The sequence below is a fragment of the Oncorhynchus clarkii genome, chromosome 11 (genome assembly GCF_045791955.1).
Source record: "Oncorhynchus clarkii lewisi isolate Uvic-CL-2024 chromosome 11, UVic_Ocla_1.0, whole genome shotgun sequence".
Taxonomy (NCBI): Eukaryota; Metazoa; Chordata; class Actinopteri; order Salmoniformes; family Salmonidae; genus Oncorhynchus; species Oncorhynchus clarkii.
In genome coordinates this window covers 3,297,019-3,318,177 of record NC_092157.1, presented here as the reverse complement: position 1 = coordinate 3,318,177, position 21,159 = coordinate 3,297,019, and the positions used below count along the sequence as shown (strand labels likewise).

Below are 21,159 nucleotides of genomic sequence, written 5' to 3'. Positions count from 1 at the left end.
TGTGTGTGTGTGTATGTCCTCTACTTTCTGTTATCCCATTCCTTCTGTCCATCCAGACTCCCCAATCTATCCGTCCCTCCCTTGACCTCCTTCTCCTGCTCAGCAAAGGAACTCCTCTCTCCATTTGACTGAATCCATTCTCATCCCCATTTCCTCTCCTCTTTCTCTCCCTCTCCTCCGTCAGTTGGTTTCCTCTCCTCTTTCTCTCCCTCTCCTCCGTCAGTTAGTTTCCTCTCCTCTTTCTCTTCCTCTCCTCCGTCAGTTGGTTTTCCTCTCCTCCGTCAGTTGGTTTCCTCTCCTCCGTCAGTTGGTTTCCTCTCCTCCGTCAGTTGGTTTCCTCTCCTCCGTCAGTTGGTTTCCTCTCCTCCGTCAGTTGGTGTCCTCTCCTCTGTCAGTTGGTGTCCTCTCCTCTGTCAGTTGGTGTCCTCTCCTCTGTCAGTTGGTTTCCTCTCCTCTGTCTCTCCCTCACCTCCGTCAGTTGGTTTCCTCTCCTCTTTATCTCCCTCTCCTCTGTCAGTTGGTTTCCTCTCCTCCGTCAGTTGGTTTCCTCTCCTCCGTCAGTTGGTTTCCTCTCCTCTGTCTCTCCCTCTCCTCCGTCAGTTGGTTTCCTCTCCTCCGTCAGTTGGTTTCCTCTCCTCCGTCAGTTGGTTTCCTCTCCTCCGTCAGTTGGTTTCCTCTCCTCCGTCAGTTGGTTTCCTCTCCTCCGTCAGTTGGTTTCCTCTCCTCCGTCAGTTGGTTTCCTCTCCTCCGTCAGTTGGTTTCCTCTCCTCCGTCAGTTGGTGTCCTCTCCTCTGTCAGTTGGTGTCCTCTCCTCTGTCAGTTGGTTTCCTCTCCTCTGTCTCTCCCTCACCTCCGTCAGTTGGTTTCCTCTCCTCCGTCAGTTGGTTTCCTCTCCTCCGTCAGTTGGTTTCCTCTCCTCCGTCAGTTCTGAAAGAGCTGCAAAACCTGGACCCGTACAAATCAGCTGGGCTTGACAATCTGGACCCTCTATTCCTGAAACTATCCGCCGCCATTGTCGCAACCCCTATTACCAGCCTGTTCAACCTCTCTTTCATATCGTCTGAGATCCCCAAGGATTGGAAAGCTGCCGCAGTCATCCCCCTCTTCAAAGGGGGCGACACCCTGGACCCAAACTGTTACAGACCAATATCCATCCTGCCCTGCCTATCTAAGGTCTTCGAAAGCCAAGTCAACAAACAGATCACTGACCATCTTGAATCCCACCGTACCTTCTCCGCTGTGCAATCTGGTTTCCGAGCCGGTCACGGGTGTACCTCAGCCACGCTCAAGGTACTAAACGATATCATAACCGCCATCGATAAAAGACAGTACTGTGCAGCCGTCTTCATAGACCTTGCCAAGGCTTTCGACTCTGTCAATCACCGTATTCTTATCGGCAGACTCAGTAGCCTCGGTTTTTCGGATGACTGCCTTGCCTGGTTCACCAATTACTTTGCAGACAGAGTTCAGTGTGTCAAATCGGAGGGCATGCTGTCCGGTCCTCTGGCAGTCTCTATGGGGGTGCCACAGGGTTCAATTCTCGGGCCGACTCTTTTCTCTGTATATATCAATGATGTTTCTCATGCTGCGGGCGATTCCCTGATCCACCTCTACGCAGACGACACCATTCTATATACTTCCGGCCCGTCCTTGGACACTGTGCTATCTAACCTCCAAACGAGCTTCAATGCCATACAGCACTCCTTCCGTGGCCTCCAACTGCTCTTAAACGCTAGTAAAACCAAATGCATGCTTTTCAACCGTTCGCTGCCTGCACCCGCACGCCTGACCAGCATCACCACCCTGGATGGTTCCGACCTTGAATATGTGGACATCTATAAGTACCTAGGTGTCTGGCTAGACTCTAAACTCTCCTTCCAGACCCATATCAAACATCTCCAATCGAAAATCAAATCAAGAGTCGGCTTCCTATTCCGCAACAAAGCCTCCTTCACTCACGCCGCCAAACTTACCCTAGTAAAACTGACTATCCTACCGATCCTCGACTTCGGCGATGTCATCTACAAAATTGCTTCCAACACTCTACTCAGCAAACTGGATGCAGTTTATCACAGTGCCATCCGTTTTGTCACTAAAGCACCTTATACCACCCACCACTGCGACTTGTATGCTCTAGTCGGCTGGCCCTCGCTACATATTCGACGCCAGACCCACTGGCTCCAGGTCATCTACAAGTCCATGCTAGGTAAAGCTCCGCCTTATCTCAGTTCACTGGTTACGATGGCAACACCCATCCGTAGCACGCGCTCCAGCAGGTGTATCTCACTGATCATCCCTAAAGCCAACACCTCATTTGGCCGCCTTTCGTTCCAGTTCTCTGCTGCCTGTGATTGGAACGAATTGCAAAAATCGCTGAAGTTGGAGACTTTTATCTCCCTCACCAACTTCAAACATCTGCTATCTGAGCAGCTAACCGATCGCTGCAGCTGTACATAGTCTATTGGTAAATAGCCCACCCATTTTCACCTACCTCATCCCCATACTGTTTTTATTTATTTATTTTTCTGCTCTTTTGCACACCAATATCTCTATCTCTACCTTTACATAACCATCTGATCATTTATCACTCCAGTGTTAATCTGCATAATTGTAATTATTTGCCTACCTTCTCATGCCTTTTGCACACAATGTATATATAGACTCCCCTTTTTTCTACTGTGTTATTGACTTGTTAATTGTTTACTCCATGTGTAACTCTGTGTTGTCTGTTCACACTGCTATGCTTTATCTTGGCCAGGTCGCAGTTGCAAATGAGAACTTGTTCTCAACTAGCCTACCTGGTTAAATAAAGGTGAAATAAAAAAAAATAAAAAATAAATAAAAAGTTGGTTTCCTCTCCTCCGTCAGTTGGTTTCCTCTCCTCCGTCAGTTGGTTTCCTCTCCTCCGTCAGTTGGTTTCCTCTCCTCCGTCAGTTGGTTTCCTCTCCTCCGTCAGTTGGTGTCCTCTCCTCCGTCAGTTGGTGTCCTCTCCTCTGTCAGTTGGTGTCCTCTCCTCTGTCAGTTGGTTTCCTCTCCTCTGTCAGTTGGTTTCCTCTCCTCCGTCAGTTGGTTTCCTCTCCTCTTTCTCTCCCTCTCCTCTGTCAGTTGGTTTCATCTCCTCTTTCTCTCCCTCTCCTCCGTCAGTTGGCTTCCTCTCCTCTTTCTCTCCCTCTCCTCTGTCAGTTGGTTTCCTCTCCTCTTTCTCTCCCTCTCCTCCGTCAGTTGGTTTCCTCTCCTCTGTCAGTTGGGTTCCTCTCCTCCGTCAGTTGGTTTCCTCTCCTCTGTCAGTTGGTTTCCTCTCCTCTTTCTCTCCCTCTCCTCCGTCAGTTGGTTTCCTCTCCTCTTTCTCTCCCTCTCCTCCGTCAGTTGGTTTCCTCTCCTCTTTCTCTCCCTCTCCTCCGTCAGTTGGTTCCCTCTCCTCCGTCAGTTGGTTTCCTCTCCTCCGTCAGTTGGTTTCCTCTCCTCCGTCAGTTGGTTTCCTCTCCTCCGTCAGTTGGTTTCCTCTCCTCTTTCTCTCCCTCTCCTCCGTCAGTTGGTTTCCTCTCCTCTTTCTCTCCCTCTCTTCCGTCAGTTGGTTTCCTCTCCTCCGTCAGTTGGTTTCCTCTCCTCCGTCAGTTGGTTTCCTCTCCTCCGTCAGTTGGTTTCCTCTCCTCTTTCTCTCCCTCTCCTCCATCAGTTGGTTTCCTCTCCTCCGTCAGTTGGTTTCCTCTCCTCCGTCAGTTGGTTTCCTCTCCTCCGTCAGTTGGTTTCCTCTCCTCCGTCAGTTGGTTGCCTCTCCTCCGTCAGTTGGTTGCCTCTCCTCCGTCAGTTGGTTTCCTCTCCTCCGTCAGTTGGTTTCCTCTCCTCCGTCAGTTGGTTTCCTCTCCTCCGTCAGTTGGTTTCCTCTCCTCCGTCAGTTGGTTTCCTCTCCTCTTTCTCTCCCTCTCCTCCATCAGTTGGTTTCCTCTCCTCCGTCAGTTGGTTTCCTCTCCTCCGTCAGTTGGTTTCCTCTCCTCAGTCAGTTGGTTTCCTCTCCTCCGTCAGTTGGTTTCCTCTCCTCCGTCAGTTGGTTTCCTCTCCTCCGTCAGTTGGTTTCCTCTCCTCCGTCAGTTGGTTTCCTCTCCTCCGTCAGTTGGTTTCCTCTCCTCTTTCTCTCCCTCTCCTCTGTCAGTTGGTTTCCTCTCCTCTTTCTCTCCCTCTCCTCTGTCAGTTGGTTTCCTCTCCTCTTTCTCTCCCTCTCCTCTGTCAGTTGGTTTCCTCTCTCTGGATCCACTGAGGCTATTCCAGGACAATGAAATCAGATCACCTCTACTGATCAATACCACAGCATGTCTGTCAGCTAGCTACTACATAGTGACGTTTACATAACCACTACCTAGCCACAGTGTTTATAAAGGCTGGTTATAACACTGAATTACATCACAAAGCTATTTACAACATGCTTATAAGCAGTACAGGAAAAACCAGTCTATGTCCCATAGTTTTTTTCTGGTGATGTCAGGCAGGAAAAACTCCTGGCTATAAACACAAGTCACCTGAAGAAATGTGTTATGGGTATCCACATCAGCTCTGTCCATTTCCGTCAATAAACGGCAGGATATTTACACGACAGATAACCTCATCCACATCAGTTCTGTCCATTTCCGTCAATAAACGGCAGGATATTTACACGACAGATAACCTCATCCACATCAGTTCTGTCCATTTCCGTCAATAAACGGCAGGATATTTACACGACAGATAACCTCATCCACATCAGTTCTGTCCATTTCCGTCAATAAACGGCAGGATATTTACACGACAGATAACCTCATCCACATCAGTTCTGTCCATTTCCGTCAATAAACGGCAGGATATTTACACGACAGATAACCTCATCCACATCAGTTCTGTCCATTTCCTTAAATAAACGGCAGGATATTTACACGACAGATAACCTCATCCACATCAGTTCTGTCCATTTCCGTCAATAAACGGCAGGATATTTACACGACAGATAACCTCATCCACATCAGTTCTGTCCATTTCCGTCAATAAACGGCAGGATATTTACACGACAGATAACCTCATCCACATCAGTTCTGTCCATTTCCGTCAATAAACGGCAGGATATTTACACGACAGATAACCTCATCCACATCAGTTCTGTCCATTTCCGTCAATAAACGGCAGGATATTTACACGACAGATAACCTCATCCACATCAGTTCTGTCCATTTCCGTCAATAAACGGCAGGATATTTACACGACAGATAACCTCATCCACATCAGTTCTGTCCATTTCCGTCAATAAACGGCAGGATATTTACACGACAGATAACCTCATCCACATCAGTTCTGTCCATTTCCGTCAATAAACGGCAGGATATTTACACGACAGATAACCTCATCCACATCAGTTCTGTCCATTTCCTTAAATAAACGGCAGGATATTTACACGACAGATAACCTCATCCACATCAGTTCTGTCCATTTCCGTCAATAAACGGCAGGATATTTACACGACAGATAACCTCATCCACATCAGTTCTGTCCATTTCCGTCAATAAACGGCAGGATATTTACACGACAGATAACCTCATCCACATCAGTTCTGTCCATTTCCGTCAATAAACGGCAGGATATTTACACGACAGATAACCTCATCCACATCAGTTCTGTCCATTTCCGTCAATAAACGGCAGGATATTTACACGACAGATAACCTCATCCACATCAGTTCTGTCCATTTCCGTCAATAAACGGCAGGATATTTACACGACAGATAACCTCATCCACATCAGTTCTGTCCATTTCCGTCAATAAACGGCAGGATATTTACACGACAGATAACCTCATCCACATCAGTTCTGTCCATTTCCGTCAATAAACGGCAGGATATTTACACGACAGATAACCTCATCCACATCAGTTCTGTCCATTTCCGTCAATAAACGGCAGGATATTTACACGACAGATAACCTCATCCACATCAGTTCTGTCCATTTCCGTCAATAAACGGCAGGATATTTACACGACAGATAACCTCATCCACATCAGTTCTGTCCATTTCCGTCAATAAACGGCAGGATATTTACACGACAGATAACCTCATCCACATCAGCTCTGTCCATTTCCGTCAATAAACGGCAGGATATTTACACGACAGATAACCTCATCCACATCAGCTCTGTCCATTTCCGTCAATAAACGGCAGGATATTTACACGACAGATAACCTCATCCACATCAGTTCTGTCCATTTCCGTCAATAAACGGCAGGATATTTACACGACAGATAACCTCATCCACATCAGTTCTGTCCATTTCCGTCAATAAACGGCAGGATATTTACACGACAGATAACCTCATCCACATCAGTTCTGTCCATTTCCGTCAATAAACGGCAGGATATTTACACGACAGATAACCTCATCCACATCAGTTCTGTCCATTTCCGTCAATAAACGGCAGGATATTTACACGACAGATAACCTCATCCACATCAGTTCTGTCCATTTCCGTCAATAAACGGCAGGATATTTACACGACAGATAACCTCATCCACATCAGTTCTGTCCATTTCCTTAAATAAACGGCAGGATATTTACACGACAGATAACCTCATCCACATCAGTTCTGTCCATTTCCGTCAATAAACGGCAGGATATTTACACGACAGATAACCTCATCCACATCAGTTCTGTCCATTTCCGTCAATAAACGGCAGGATATTTACACGACAGATAACCTCATCCACATCAGTTCTGTCCATTTCCGTCAATAAACGGCAGGATATTTACACGACAGATAACCTCATCCACATCAGTTCTGTCCATTTCCGTCAATAAACGGCAGGATATTTACACGACAGATAACCTCATCCACATCAGTTCTGTCCATTTCCGTCAATAAACGGCAGGATATTTACACGACAGATAACCTCATCCACATCAGTTCTGTCCATTTCCGTCAATAAACGGCAGGATATTTACACGACAGATAACCTCATCCACATCAGTTCTGTCCATTTCCGTCAATAAACGGCAGGATATTTACACGACAGATAACCTCATCCACATCAGCTCTGTCCATTTCCGTCAATAAACGGCAGGATATTTACACGACAGATAACCTCATCCACATCAGTTCTGTCCATTTCCGTCAATAAACGGCAGGATATTTACACGACAGATAACCTCATCCACATCAGTTCTGTCCATTTCCGTCAATAAAACGGCAGGATATTTACACGACAGATAACCTCATCCACATCAGTTCTGTCCATTTCCGTCAATAAACGGCAGGATATTTACACGACAGATAACCTCATCCACATCAGTTCTGTCCATTTCCGTCAATAAACGGCAGGATATTTACACGACAGATAACCTCATCCACATCAGTTCTGTCCATTTCCGTCAATAAACGGCAGGATATTTACACGACAGATAACCTCATCCACATCAGTTCTGTCCATTTCCGTCAATAAACGGCAGGATATTTACACGACAGATAACCTCATCCACATCAGCTCTGTCCATTTCCGTCAATAAACGGCAGGATATTTACACGACAGATAACCTCATCCACATCAGTTCTGTCCATTTCCGTCAATAAACGGCAGGATATTTACACGACAGATAACCTCATCCACATCAGCTCTGTCCATTTCCGTCAATAAACGGCAGGATATTTACACGACAGATAACCTCATCCACATCAGTTCTGTCCATTTCCGTCAATAAACGGCAGGATATTTACACGACAGATAACCTCATCCACATCAGCTCTGTCCATTTCCGTCAATAAACGGCAGGATATTTACACGACAGATAACCTCATCCACATCAGCTCTGTCCATTTCCGTCAATAAACTAATGTCATGTTGACTCTCTCTCTCTGTCTCTATATATTCTGACTCTCTCTCTGTCTCTATATATTCTGTTTACTCTCAGTCTCTATATATTCTGTTAACTCTCTCTCTCTGTCTCTATATATTCTGTTTACTCTCAGTCTCTATATATTCTGTTGACTCTCTCTCAGTCTCTATATATTCTGTTTACTCTCAGTCTCTATATATTCTGTTGACTCTCTCTCAGTCTCTATATATTCTGACTCTCTCTCTCAGTCTCTATATATTCTGACTCTCTCTCAGTCTCTATATATTCTGACTCTCTCTCTCTCAGTCTCTATATATTCTGACTCTCTCTCAGTCTCTATATATTCTGACTCTCTCTCTGTCTCTATATATTCTGACTCTCTCTCTCAGTCTCTATATATTCTGACTCTCTCTCAGTCTCTATATATTCTGACTCTCTCTCTCTCAGTCTCTATATATTCTGACTCTCTCTCTGTCTCTATATATTCTGACTCTCTCTCAGTCTCTATATATTCTGACTCTCTCTCTCAGTCTCTATATATTCTGACTCTCTCTCTCTCTGTCTCTATATATTCTGACTCTCTCTCAGTCTCTATATATTCTGACTCTCTCTCTCTCAGTCTCTATATATTCTGACTCTCTCTCTGTCTCTATATATTCTGACTCTCTCTCTGTCTCTATATATTCTGACTCTCTCTCTCAGTCTCTATATATTCTGACTCTCTCTCTGTCTCTATATATTCTGACTCTCTCTCTCAGTCTCTATATATTCTGACTCTCTCTCTGTCTCTATATATTCTGACTCTCTCTCTGTCTCTATATATTCTGACTCTCTCTCTGTCTCTATATATTCTGACTCTCTCTCAGTCTCTATATATTCTGACTCTCTCTCAGTCTCTATATATTCTGACTCTCTCTCAGTCTCTATATATTCTGACTCTCTCTCTCTGTCTCTATATATTTTGTTTACTCTCAGTCTCTATATATTCTGACTCTCTCTCAGTCTCTATATATTCTGACTCTCTCTCTCAGTCTCTATATATTCTGACTCTCTCTCAGTCTCTATATATTCTGACTCTCTCTCAGTCTCTATATATTCTGACTCTCTCTCTCTCTGTCTCTATATATTCTGACTCTCTCTCAGTCTCTATATATTCTGACTCTCTCTCTCAGTCTCTATATATTCTGACTCTCTCTCAGTCTCTACTATATATTCTGACTCTCTCTCAGTCTCTATATATTCTGACTCTCTCTCTCTCTGTCTCTATATATTCTGACTCTCTCTCAGTCTCTATATATTCTGACTCTCTCTCTCTCAGTCTCTATATATTCTGACTCTCTCTCTGTCTCTATATATTCTGACTCTCTCTCTGTCTCTATATATTCTGACTCTCTCTCTGTCTCTATATATTCTGACTCTCTCTCTCAGTCTCTATATATTCTGACTCTCTCTCTCTGTCTCTATATATTTTGTTTACTCTCAGTCTCTATATATTCTGACTCTCTCTCAGTCTCTATATATTCTGACTCTCTCTCTCAGTCTCTATATATTCTGACTCTCTCTCAGTCTCTATATATTCTGACTCTCTCTCTCTCTGTCTCTATATATTCTGACTCTCTCTCAGTCTCTATATATTCTGACTCTCTCTCTCAGTCTCTATATATTCTGACTCTCTCTCAGTCTCTATATATTCTGACTCTCTCTCTCAGTCTCTATATATTCTGACTCTCTCTCTCTCTGTCTCTATATATTCTGACTCTCTCTCAGTCTCTATATATTCTGACTCTCTCTCTCTCAGTCTCTATATATTCTGACTCTCTCTCAGTCTCTATATATTCTGACTCTCTCTCAGTCTCTATATATTCTGACTCTCTCTCTCTGTCTCTATATATTTTGTTTACTCTCAGTCTCTATATATTCTGACTCTCTCTCAGTCTCTATATATTCTGACTCTCTCTCTCAGTCTCTATATATTCTGACTCTCTCTCAGTCTCTATATATTCTGACTCTCTCTCTCTCTGTCTCTATATATTCTGACTCTCTCTCAGTCTCTATATATTCTGACTCTCTCTCTCAGTCTCTATATATTCTGACTCTCTCTCAGTCTCTATATATTCTGACTCTCTCTCTCAGTCTCTATATATTCTGACTCTCTCTCTCAGTCTCTATATATTCTGACTCTCTCTCTCTCTGTCTCTATATATTCTGACTCTCTCTCAGTCTCTATATATTCTGACTCTCTCTCTCAGTCTCTATATATTCTGACTCTCTCTCTGTCTCTATATATTCTGACTCTCTCTCTGTCTCTATATATTCTGACTCTCTCTCTCAGTCTCTATATATTCTGACTCTCTCTCTCAGTCTCTATATATTCTGACTCTCTCTCAGTCTCTATATATTCTGACTCTCTCTCTCTTTCTCTATATATTTTGTTTACTCTCAGTCTCTATATATTCTGACTCTCTCTCAGTCTCTATATATTCTGACTCTCTCTCTCAGTCTCTATATATTCTGACTCTCTCTCAGTCTCTATATATTCTGACTCTCTCTCTCTCAGTCTCTATATATTCTGACTCTCTCTCTCTCAGTCTCTATATATTCTGACTCTCTCTCAGTCTCTATATATTCTGACTCTCTCACACAGTCTCTATATATTCTGACTCTCTCTCAGTCTCTATATATTCTGACTCTCTCTCTCTCTCAGTCTCTATATATTCTGACTCTCTCACACAGTCTCTATATATTCTGACTCTCTCTCAGTCTCTATATATTCTGACTCTCTCTCAGTCTCTATATATTCTGACTCTCTCTCTCTCAGTCTCTATATATTCTCTCTCTCTCTCAGTCTCTATCTCTATATATTCTGACTCTCTCTCTCAGTCTCTATATATTCTGACTCTCTCTCAGTCTCTATATATTCTGACTCTCTCTCAGTCTCTATATATTCTGACTCTCTCTCTCTCAGTCTCTATATATTCTGACTCTCTCTCAGTCTCTATATATTCTGACTCTCTCTCTCAGTCTCTATATATTTTGTTTACTCTCTGTCTCTATATATTCTGTTTACTCTCTGTCTCTATATATTCTGACTCTCTCTCTCTCAGTCTCTATATATTCTGACTCTCTCTCTCTCAGTCTCTATATATTCTGACTCTCTCTCACACAGTCTCTATATATTCTGACTCTCTCTCTCAGTCTCTATATATTCTGACTCTCTCTCTCAGTCTCTATATATTCTGACTCTCTCTCTCAGTCTCTATATATTCTGACTCTCTCTCAGTCTCTATATATTCTGACTCTCTCTCTCAGTCTCTATATATTCTGACTCTCTCTCTCAGTCTCTATATATTCTGACTCTCTCTCAGTCTCTATATATTCTGACTCTCTCTCAGTCTCTATATATTCTGACTCTCTCTCAGTCTCTATATATTCTGACTCTCTCTCTCAGTCTCTATATATTTTGTTTACTCTCTGTCTCTATATATTCTGTTTACTCTCTGTCTCTATATATTCTGTTGACTCTCTCTCTCTGTCTCTATATATTCTGTTTACTCTCTGTCTCTATATATTCTGTTTACTCTCTGTCTCTATATATTCTGTTGACTCTCTCTCTCTGTCTCTATATATTCTGTTTACTCTCTGTCTCTATATATTCTGTTGACTCTCTGTCTCTATATATTCTGTTTACTCTCTGTCTCTATATATTCTGTTTACTCTCTGTCTCTATATATTCTGTTGACTCTCTCTCTCTATATATTCTGTTGACTCTCTCTCTAAGTCTCTATATATTCTGTTTACTCTCTGTCTCTATATATTCTGTTTACTCTCTGTCTCTATATATTCTGTTTACTCTCTGTCTCTATATATTCTGTTTACTCTCTGTCTCTATATATTCTGTTTACTCTCTGTCTCTATATATTCTGTTTACTCTCTGTCTCTATATATTCTGTTTACTCTCTGTCTCTATATATTCTGTTGACTCTCTCTCTAAGTCTCTATATATTCTGACTCTCTCTCAGTCTCTATTTATTCTGTTTACTCTCTGTCTCTATATATTCTGTTGACTCTCTCTCTAAGTCTCTATATATTCTGACTCTCTCTCAGTCTCTATTTATTCTGTTTACTCTCTGTCTCTATATATTCTGTTTACTCTCTGTCTCTATATATTCTGTTGACTCTCTCTCTCTGTCTCTATATATTCTGACTCTCTCTCAGTCTCTATTTATTCTGTTTACTCTCAGTCTCTATATATTCTGACTCTCTTTCAGTCTCTATATATTCTGTTTACTCTCTGTCTCTATATATTCTGACTCTCTCAGTCTCTATATATTCTGTTGACTCTCAGTCTCTATATATTCTGTTGACTCTCTCTCTCTGTCTCTATATATTCTGTTGACTCTCTCTGTCTTTATATATTCTGTTGACTCTCTCAATCTCTATATATTCTGTTGACTCTCTCTGTCTCTATATATTCTGTTGACTCTCTCTCAGTCTCTATATATTCTGACTCTCTCTCTGTCTCTATATACAGTGCCTTGCGCAAGTATTCGGCCCCCTTGAACTTTGCAACCTTTTGCCACATTTCAGGCTTCAAACATAAAGATATAAAACTGTATTTTTTTGTGAAGAATCAACAACAAGTGGGACACAATCATGAAGTGGAACGACATTTATTGGATATTTCAAACTTTTTTAACAAATAAAAAACTGAAAAATTGGGCGTGCAAAATTATTCAGCCCCTTTACTTTCAGTGCAGCAAACTCTCTCCAGAAGTTCAGTGAGGATCTCTGAATGATCCAATGTTGACCTAAATGACTAATGATGATAAATACAATCCACCTGTGTGTAATCAAGTCTCCGTATAAATGCACCTGCACTGTGATACTCAGAGGTCCGTTAAAAGCGCAGAGAGCATCATGAAGAACAAGGAACACACCAGGCAGGTCCGAGATACTGTTGTGAAGAAGTTTAAAGCCGGATTTGGATACAAAAAGATTTCTCAAGCTTTAAACATCCCAAGGAGCACTGTGCAAGCGATAATATTGAAATGGAAGGAGTATCAGACCACTGCAAATCTACCAAGACCTGGCCGTCCCTCTAAACTTTCAGCTCATACAAGGAGAAGACTGATCAGAGATGCAGCCAAGAGGCCCATGATCACTCTGGATGAACTGCAGAGATCTACAGCTGAGGTGGGAGACTCTGTCCATAGGACAACAATCAGTCGTATATTGCACAAATCTGGCCTTTATGGAAGAGTGGCAAGAAGAAAGCCATTTCTTAAAGCTATCCATAAAAAGTGTCGTTTAAAGTTTGCCACAAGCCACCTGGGAGACACACCAAACATGTGGAAGAAGGTGCTCTGGTCAGATGAAACCAAAATTGAACTTTTTGGCAACAATGCAAAACGTTATGTTTGGCGTAAAAGCAACACAGCTGAACACACCATCCCCACTGTCAAACATGGCGGTGGCAGCATCATGGTTTGGGCCTGCTTTTCTTCAGCAGGGAAAGGGAAGATGGTTAAAATTGATGGGAAGATGGATGGAGCCAAATACAGGACCATTCTGGAAGAAAACCTGATGGAGTCTGCAAAAGACCTGAGACTGGGACGGAGATTTGTCTTCCAACAAGACAATGATCCAAAACATAAAGCAAAATCTACAATGGAATGGTTCAAAAATAAACATATCCAGGTGTTAGAATGGCCAAGTCAAAGTCCAGACCTGAATCCAATTGAGAATCTTGGGAAAGAACTGAAAACTGCTGTTCACAAATGCTCTCCATCCAACCTCACTGAGCTCGAGCTGTTTTGCAAGGAGGAATGGGAAAAAATGTCAGTCTCTCGATGTGCAAAACTGATAGAGACATACCCCAAGCGACTTACAGCTGTAATCGCAGCAAAAGGTGGCGCTACAAAGTATTAACTTAAGGGGGCTGAATAATTTTGCACGCCCAATTTTTCAGTTTTTGATTTGTTAAAAAAGTTTGAAATATCCAATAAATGTCGTTCCACTTCATGATTGTGTCCCACTTGTTGTTGATTCTTCACACAAAAATACAGTTTTATATCTTTATGTTTGAAGCCTGAAATGTGGCAAAAGGTCGCAAAGTTCAAGGGGGCCGAATACTTTCGCAAGGCACTGTATTCTGTTGACTCTCACACAGTCTCTATATATTCTGACTCTCTCACACAGTCTCTATATATTCTGACTCTCTCACACAGTCTCTATATATTCTGACTCTCTCACACAGTCTCTATATATTCTGACTCTCTCACACAGTCTCTATATATTCTGACTCTCTCACACAGTCTCTATATTTTCTGACTCTCTCAGTCTCTATATATTCTGACTCTCTCTAAGTCTCTATATATTCTGACTCTCTCTCCGTCTCTATCTACTACCTATAATACTACTGAAAAAATGACTGCGAAAGTTAAGTCTTGGCGGTAGAACACATACTGTTACAAATATTGAGTAGGTTTGTGATGACACAACTCTACGCAGCACATATTTTCTAAACCGCCAAACAGTAATCAGTCTTCTGAAGGGGAAAAGGAGAGATGTACTGTCTGTGTCATAAATGGCACCCTATTCCCTATGTAGTGCACTACTTTAGACTAGACAGCCTATAGGAAGCTCTGGTCAAAAGTAGTGTGCACTATATAGGGAATAGGGTGCCATTGGGATGTGCCGCCCATGAAAAGGTCACATCCAGCACACCTGCTCTCCCCTGGGTACCTGTCCCTGGGTGCCTGTCCCTGGGTGCCTGTCCCTGGGTGCCTGTCCCTGGGTACCTGTCCCTGGGTACCTGTCCCTGGGTACCTGTCCCTGGGTGCCTGTCCCTGGGTGCCTGGCAGTGTGTGTGTGTGTGTGTGTCTATCGTTATACGGCACACCAGATAAACTTGGCATGGCCCAGAATTGACCTAAATCAGGCTGCCTGCCTCTGCTAAGTCAACACCGGTGAAACACTGTATGTGATATGAGAGGATAGAAGCATAGAACACAAAGAGCGCACACACACACACACACAAGGACTAATAAACTGGTGGCATCACACAGAAGCACTGGTTGGTGATGGTGAATGAACATTAGGGCCCACTAGATGGTGATAACGATGGTGAATGAACATTAGGGCCCACTGTCATGAGACTGCTTTTATAGAAGGCTGGGTCTTCAATCCCAACTCTAGTTATATCAGTCATATCAGGCAGAATGGGGATGTAGGAAGGGCTTTGATCCCAACTCTAGTTATATCAGTCATATCAGGCAGAATGGGGATGTAGGAAGGGCTTTGATCCCAACTCTAGTTATATCAGTCATATCAGGCAGAATGGGGATGTAGGAAGGGCTTTGATCCCAACTCTAGTTATATCAGTCATATCAGGCAGAATGGGGATGTAGGAAGATCTTGCGTATCTGAATGCTGCATAGAGTGTGTATTTACAGGTGGAACACTCATTCTGTCTTTCTCTCTCTCTCTCTCACACATGCACACACACACACACGCACGCCCCACATCCCCAGGGACCTACCTGGAAGCTGCTATTTCCACTTTGGTCCTGGCGGTGGCCCCTGCCCTCCGCGCCCCCTCCACGGCCCGGTCCACCTTCTCTTTGGTTTTGGGGTTCTTTAGCGGGATCAGTTGCTTCCTTATTCCACGAACCAACACGTTATTCTTGTACTTCCCTTCTTCCTTGTTCCCCTCGGGGAAGGTGGTGCACCCGTAACCGTGGCGCTTGTTGTTCAGCCACTCCCCCTCGTACTTCATCCCGTTGGAACGTTCGCTGACGCCGAACCCGTTGCGCTTGTCGTTCTTCCACTCCCCCGTGTACGTTTCGGTGGTGGTGGCATCCACGTGATCCTCCAATACCAAGTCCTCTTCCGGCAGCTCTCCGTCGCCCAGGGAGACGGTGGAGTTGGCATCCGCGTCGGAGGAGCTGATGCGGCTCATAGCGGCGTCGCTGCGTGCCGAACTCCTCTTGCTGGAGATGGACGACTTCGATTCGGACTTGTGTAGCCGACGGAGGCTTCCGAACAGCGACCCGTGGAGGAACAGACCCTTCTTCTTCTTCCCGGTGGCCACTTCGCCGTCCGAGTGGAAGTTGAGGACGAACCCGCCGCGGCCGCCGGTGGGCGTGTCACCGGAGAGATCCTGGAGCACGGAGCCGTTACTCTGCTCGGAGCGCAGGGATGCCAAGGAGGTACGCAGTGGGGACTGGATCACAGTGGCCATGCCGTACGGAACACTCTGGCGCACGCCATATCCATGCCGCATCCCACCCATCCACTGGCCCTGATATGAACCTGGAGGAGAGACAGGACACATCTGGGGTGAATAGATCGATCGGTTGGCTGGATGATTGATTACTCGATTGGTTGGTTGATTTTAAAAGTAATAATTAAAAAGCCACAGAAAGAAACTGGCCCACCGGTCTCAACTAAGATACTAATTCCCTACAACAATATTTTTTTATTTTACCTTTATTTAACCAGGCAATTCAGTTAAGAACAATATTATTTTCCCATTCTCTTATTTTCAATGACAGTCTAGGAACAGTGGGTTAACTGGTCTAGGAACAGTGGGTTAACTGGTCTAGGAACAGTGGGTTAACTGGTCTAGGAACAGTGGGTTAACTGGTCTAGGAACAGTGGGTTAACTGGCCTAGGAACAGTGGGTTAACTGGCCTAGGAACAGTGGGTTAACTGGTCTAGGAACAGTGGGTTAACTGGTCTAGGAACAGTGGGTTAACTGGTCTAGGAACAGTGGGTTAACTGGCCTAGGAACAGTGGGTTAACTGGCCTAGGAACAGTGGGTTAACTGGCCTAGGAACAGTGGGTTAACTGGCCTAGGAACAGTGGGTTAACTGGTCTAGGAACAGTGGGTTAACTGGTCTAGGAACAGTGGGTTAACTGGTCTAGGAACAGTGGGTTAACTGGCCTAGGAACAGTGGGTTAACTGGCCTAGGAACAGTGGGTTAACTGCATGTTCAGCTTGAACTTGAAACCTTCCGGTTACTAGTCCAACGCTATAACCACTAGGCTACCCTGCCGCCCCAAAATCAAGCTCATGACTTTACTACGGATTAAAATGGGAAGGATGCCCACCTGGTATACTGCAATGCTCTACTTTCCGGCTACCTGGATAAAGCACTAAATAAACTTCAGTTAGTGCTAAATACGGCTGCTAGAATCTTGACTAGAACCCAAAAATTTGATCATATTACTCCAGTGCTAGCCTCCCTACACTGGCTTCCTGTCAAGGCAAGGGCTGATTTCAAGGTTTTACTGCTAACCTACAAAGCATTACATGGGCTTGCTCCTACCTATCTCTCTGATTTGGTCCTGTCGTACATACCTACACGTACGCTACGGTCACAATTAACCTAATTGTCCCTGGAACTTCTAAGCAAACAGCTGGAGGCTTTCTTCCATAAAGCTCAATTTTTATGGAATGGTCTGCCTACCCATGTGAGAAACACCGACTCGGTCTCAACGTTTAAGTCTTTACTGAAGACTCATCTCTTCAGTGGGTCATATGATTGAGTGTAGTCTGGCCCAGGAGTGGGAAGGTGAACGGGAAGGCTCTGGAGCCACGAACAGCCCTTGCTGTCTCTGCCTGGCCGGTTCTCCTCTCTCCACTGGGATTCTCTGCCTCTAACCCTATTACAGGGGCTGAGTCACTGGCTTACTGGTGCTCTTCCATGCCGTCCCTAGGAGGGGTGCGTCACTTGAGTGGGTTGAGTCGCTGACGTGGTCTTCCTGTCTGGGTTGGCGCCCCCCCCCCCCCTTGGGTTGTGCCGTGGCGGAGATCTTTGTGGGCTATACTCGGCCTCGTCTCAGGATGGTAAGTTGGTGGTTGAAGATATCCATCTAGTGGTGTAGGGGCTGTGCTTTGGCAAAGTGGGTGGGGTTATATCCTTCCTGTTTGGCCCTGTCCAGGGGTATCATTGGATTGGGCCACAGTGTCTCCTGACCCCTCCTGTCTCAGCCTCCAGTATTTATGCTGCAGTAGTTTATGTGTCGGGGGGCTAGGGTCAGTTTGTTATATCTGGAGTACTTCTCCTGTACTATTCAGTGTCCTGTGTGAATTTAAGAATGCTCTCTCTAATTATCTCATTCTTTCTCTCTCTCAGAGGACCTGAGCCCTAGGACCATGCCTCAGGACTACCTGGCATAATGACTCCTTGTTGTCCCCAGTCCACCTGGCCATGCTGCTGCTCCAGTTTCAACTGTTCTGCCTGCGGCTATGGAACCCTAAACTGTTCACTGTGATTATTATTATTTGACCATGCTGGTCATTTATGAACATTTGAACATCTTGACCATGTTCTGTTACAATCTCCACCCGGCACAGCCAGAAGAGGACTGGCCACCCCACATAGCCTGGTTCCTCTCTAGGTTTCTTCCTAGGTTTTGGCCTTTCTAGGGAGTTATTTCTAGCCACCGTGCTTCTACACCTGCATTGCTTGCTGTTTGGGGTTTTAGGCTGGGTTTCTGTACAGCACTTTGAGATATCAGCTGATGTACGAAGGGCTTTATAAATACATTTGATTTGATTTGTGTTTGTGTCTCAGTCACCAGATCTCAATTCAATTGAACACTTATGGGAGATTCTGGAGAAATGCCTGAGAGCGTTTTCCTCCGACATCAACAAAAACACCAAACGATGGAATTTATCGTGGAACAGCCTGGTCTCATAGGCTAGACGTAACATAGTAAAGTAAATCCGGGACACTAATTAGTAAGATATGTTACATTTGGTATGGTTACATAAGATAGAGCGTTACTGACAACTTTAGCATTTTAGCTAATTAGCAACAACTTGGCATGTTAGCTAACCCTTCCCCTAACCTTAACCCATTAACCTAACTCCTAAACTTAACCCTAACTGCTAGCCTAGCTAACATTAGCCAGTTAGCCACCTAGCTAGAATTCATAACATATACGTTTTGCAAATTCATAACAAATTTTAAGTTTTGCAAATTCGTAATATATCGTAGGAAATGGGTGATGGACATCCACAAATGAATACATACCATACAAAACTCAACATAACATGGAGTTTCGAGGATTTGCATAGAGGATAATATAAAATGTTCTGAGATCAGGTTGAATAATGGGGAAGCAATCCGTTCAATAGCTTTCCAGACACTTGTAGAATGTATGCCAAGGCACATTGAAGCTGTTCTGGTTTGCGGCCCAATTCCCTATTAAGACTTTCACATAATAATTGATTTTGTCAGATACCTGTACACCTAGCACAGATAGCCTAGAAATGATGCTTATATTTTAAAAAAAATCAATAAGGATGTTATTCTATCAAAAATAATTATGGGGAACCTATTTATTATAGGACTAAATCAAATATTTTATGGGGAATGCAAGGCGAGCATGTGCACGTAATAGAGCTAAAGTCAAAATCCCCAATCAGTCTAAATGTTAGGAGATATAATAACATCCCTATAATAAACCTGCGATAACCCTACAGTCACATGTCCATTATCTGGCCTCTATGTGCATGAACCTCTTCGCACGCCAAACCACAACAGATCGCCAAGACGGATCCCACTGCTTCGCGGTTTAAAGAGATACACACGCAATTTCCAAAACAACATGTCCATCCTTTATAACAGTAGCCTATAACGGGTATCTTACCACCGTCGCCGTAGGTCTCAATCCCATACCCGTCCTGTAGCCCGTTACTCCACGTCCCGTCGTACCTCGCAGGTGTATTGTGGCTCTGTCGGAGTCCATAGCGACCCTTGAAGCCGTGACTCCACTCACCGCGGTAAATCCACTTCCCTTTGGTTTCGACCCCAAGCCCATGCCGTTTCCCCTGGGACCAGTAGCCATGGTACATATTCCCGCTGGGCCAGGTGTACACCCCCACTATCTCAAAGCCGTGCGACCAGGAGCCGGCGTACTCGCCCTGGCCTTTTGGCCCGGTACAGATGCCATGTCCATGGGCTTTACCGTCCTCCCACCCTCCGCAGTATGTTCCTCCATCATCGAAGTCGAACCGTCCGCCCGTCATTCAGAACAGCCTCGAAATGGAGCGAGAACTTTACGGTCGTAGGCTGACTCAATGGTGTCGTGTTATTATCCCCCCAGAAGGGATCCAGCAGGGAGCGGAGAGGTGGAGAAAACAGAGACGACTCTGTTTTGCACAAGAACTAAAAACAAACAAACAGAAAGTGTTTATTGTGGGGATCATGGGCAGTGTGTGGTTCCAAGCGATAGACATGTAAAAGAGAAAAGCATGCGTGAAGTGGCTTTAGTGTGTATGTGGTTAGGGTAGGGTGTGAACGGGGAAGAGTCATTTACCGGAGTCGCACGCGGTATCCGCCGCTGTGTGATAGCTCGTCTCCCCCCTCCACTGATCAGAGGGAGAGAGAGAAGCATCGAGTCTCCAAACAAGAAAGACACGGCCAATTTGCTACGTCACGCCAGTAGAACCTCCCTCCCACTACCCCCACTGCCACCCCCTCAGCTAATTATGAGGGTGTACCCGCTTTAGCCCCCTGTATTATGTGCTGCTGTCCGCCAGTAAATCACATAGTTCAAATAGCAGAGCAACCGTCAGATAGCCGCTACCGCGTCGATAGAACAGGTGTGTTTCCTCTACAGAATGGCTCTTTTTGAGGTGTGAGTGAACAGTGGGTAAATATATAAATGTCCTGTGGGATTCATAAAGATCCGATTAAACCCGTATTCTAATTTCATCATACGGCCACTGTAAAACTCTGAAATCGCCGATTTCAGGCAAAACTCTCAACATGTCGTAATGAAAAGAATATGTACACTTTGCTGTTGAAGGCTACTTTTTGTGACAGTTGTATTTAAGTAACAGTCTTAAATCTGTCAACCTATAATTGTACATATAATAATAATATATATATATATATATAAGCTTCTGGCATGTTTTAAATAGGCTATAATAAGGTCAAACTCTAATTCTTAATTCTACACAACTTGATTATTCAATCAGTTCAGACATGATGTAAATATATGAGCTTCAGTCGAAGGGAAACTATTAATTTATCAATACAATACTGACAATATCACAGTATCACAAATCACTTGCATTGGCAATATAAACATATGTTTCCCATGCCAATAAAGCCCCTTGAATTGAATTGAATTTATTTGAAAAAGGAGTGGATAACAGCGACCTCTGCTGATGACTGGAAGCAATGGTCAACACTACGTAGAGCTGCTGTATGGGACGCAACCTCTCACGAGCGACGATTTATCAAATTACAAAGAGCATTTTCTAAAACTAGAAGGATATTTATTGCTATTATTTTACAC

General features: G+C 44.0%; 1 protein-coding gene across 3 annotated transcripts in view; it reads right to left on the bottom strand.

Annotated features, from left to right (window-relative positions):
- LOC139420126 (junctophilin-1-like) overlaps positions 1 to 20,285 on the bottom strand; it is an 83,784-nt gene extending 63,499 nt beyond the window's left edge. For all 3 annotated transcript variants that reach the window (XM_071169867.1, XM_071169869.1, XM_071169868.1), the window contains exons 1-3: positions 20,173 to 20,285; positions 19,504 to 20,021; positions 15,381 to 16,152 (exon numbers count right to left, since the gene is read on the bottom strand). In XM_071169867.1, the coding sequence (XP_071025968.1) occupies positions 15,381 to 16,152; positions 19,504 to 19,882 (1,151 nt within the window). In that variant the 5' untranslated portion in view covers positions 19,883 to 20,021; positions 20,173 to 20,285. The remainder of the gene's footprint in view (positions 1 to 15,380; positions 16,153 to 19,503; positions 20,022 to 20,172) is intronic.
- Between the last annotated feature and the right edge of the window lie 874 nt (positions 20,286 to 21,159).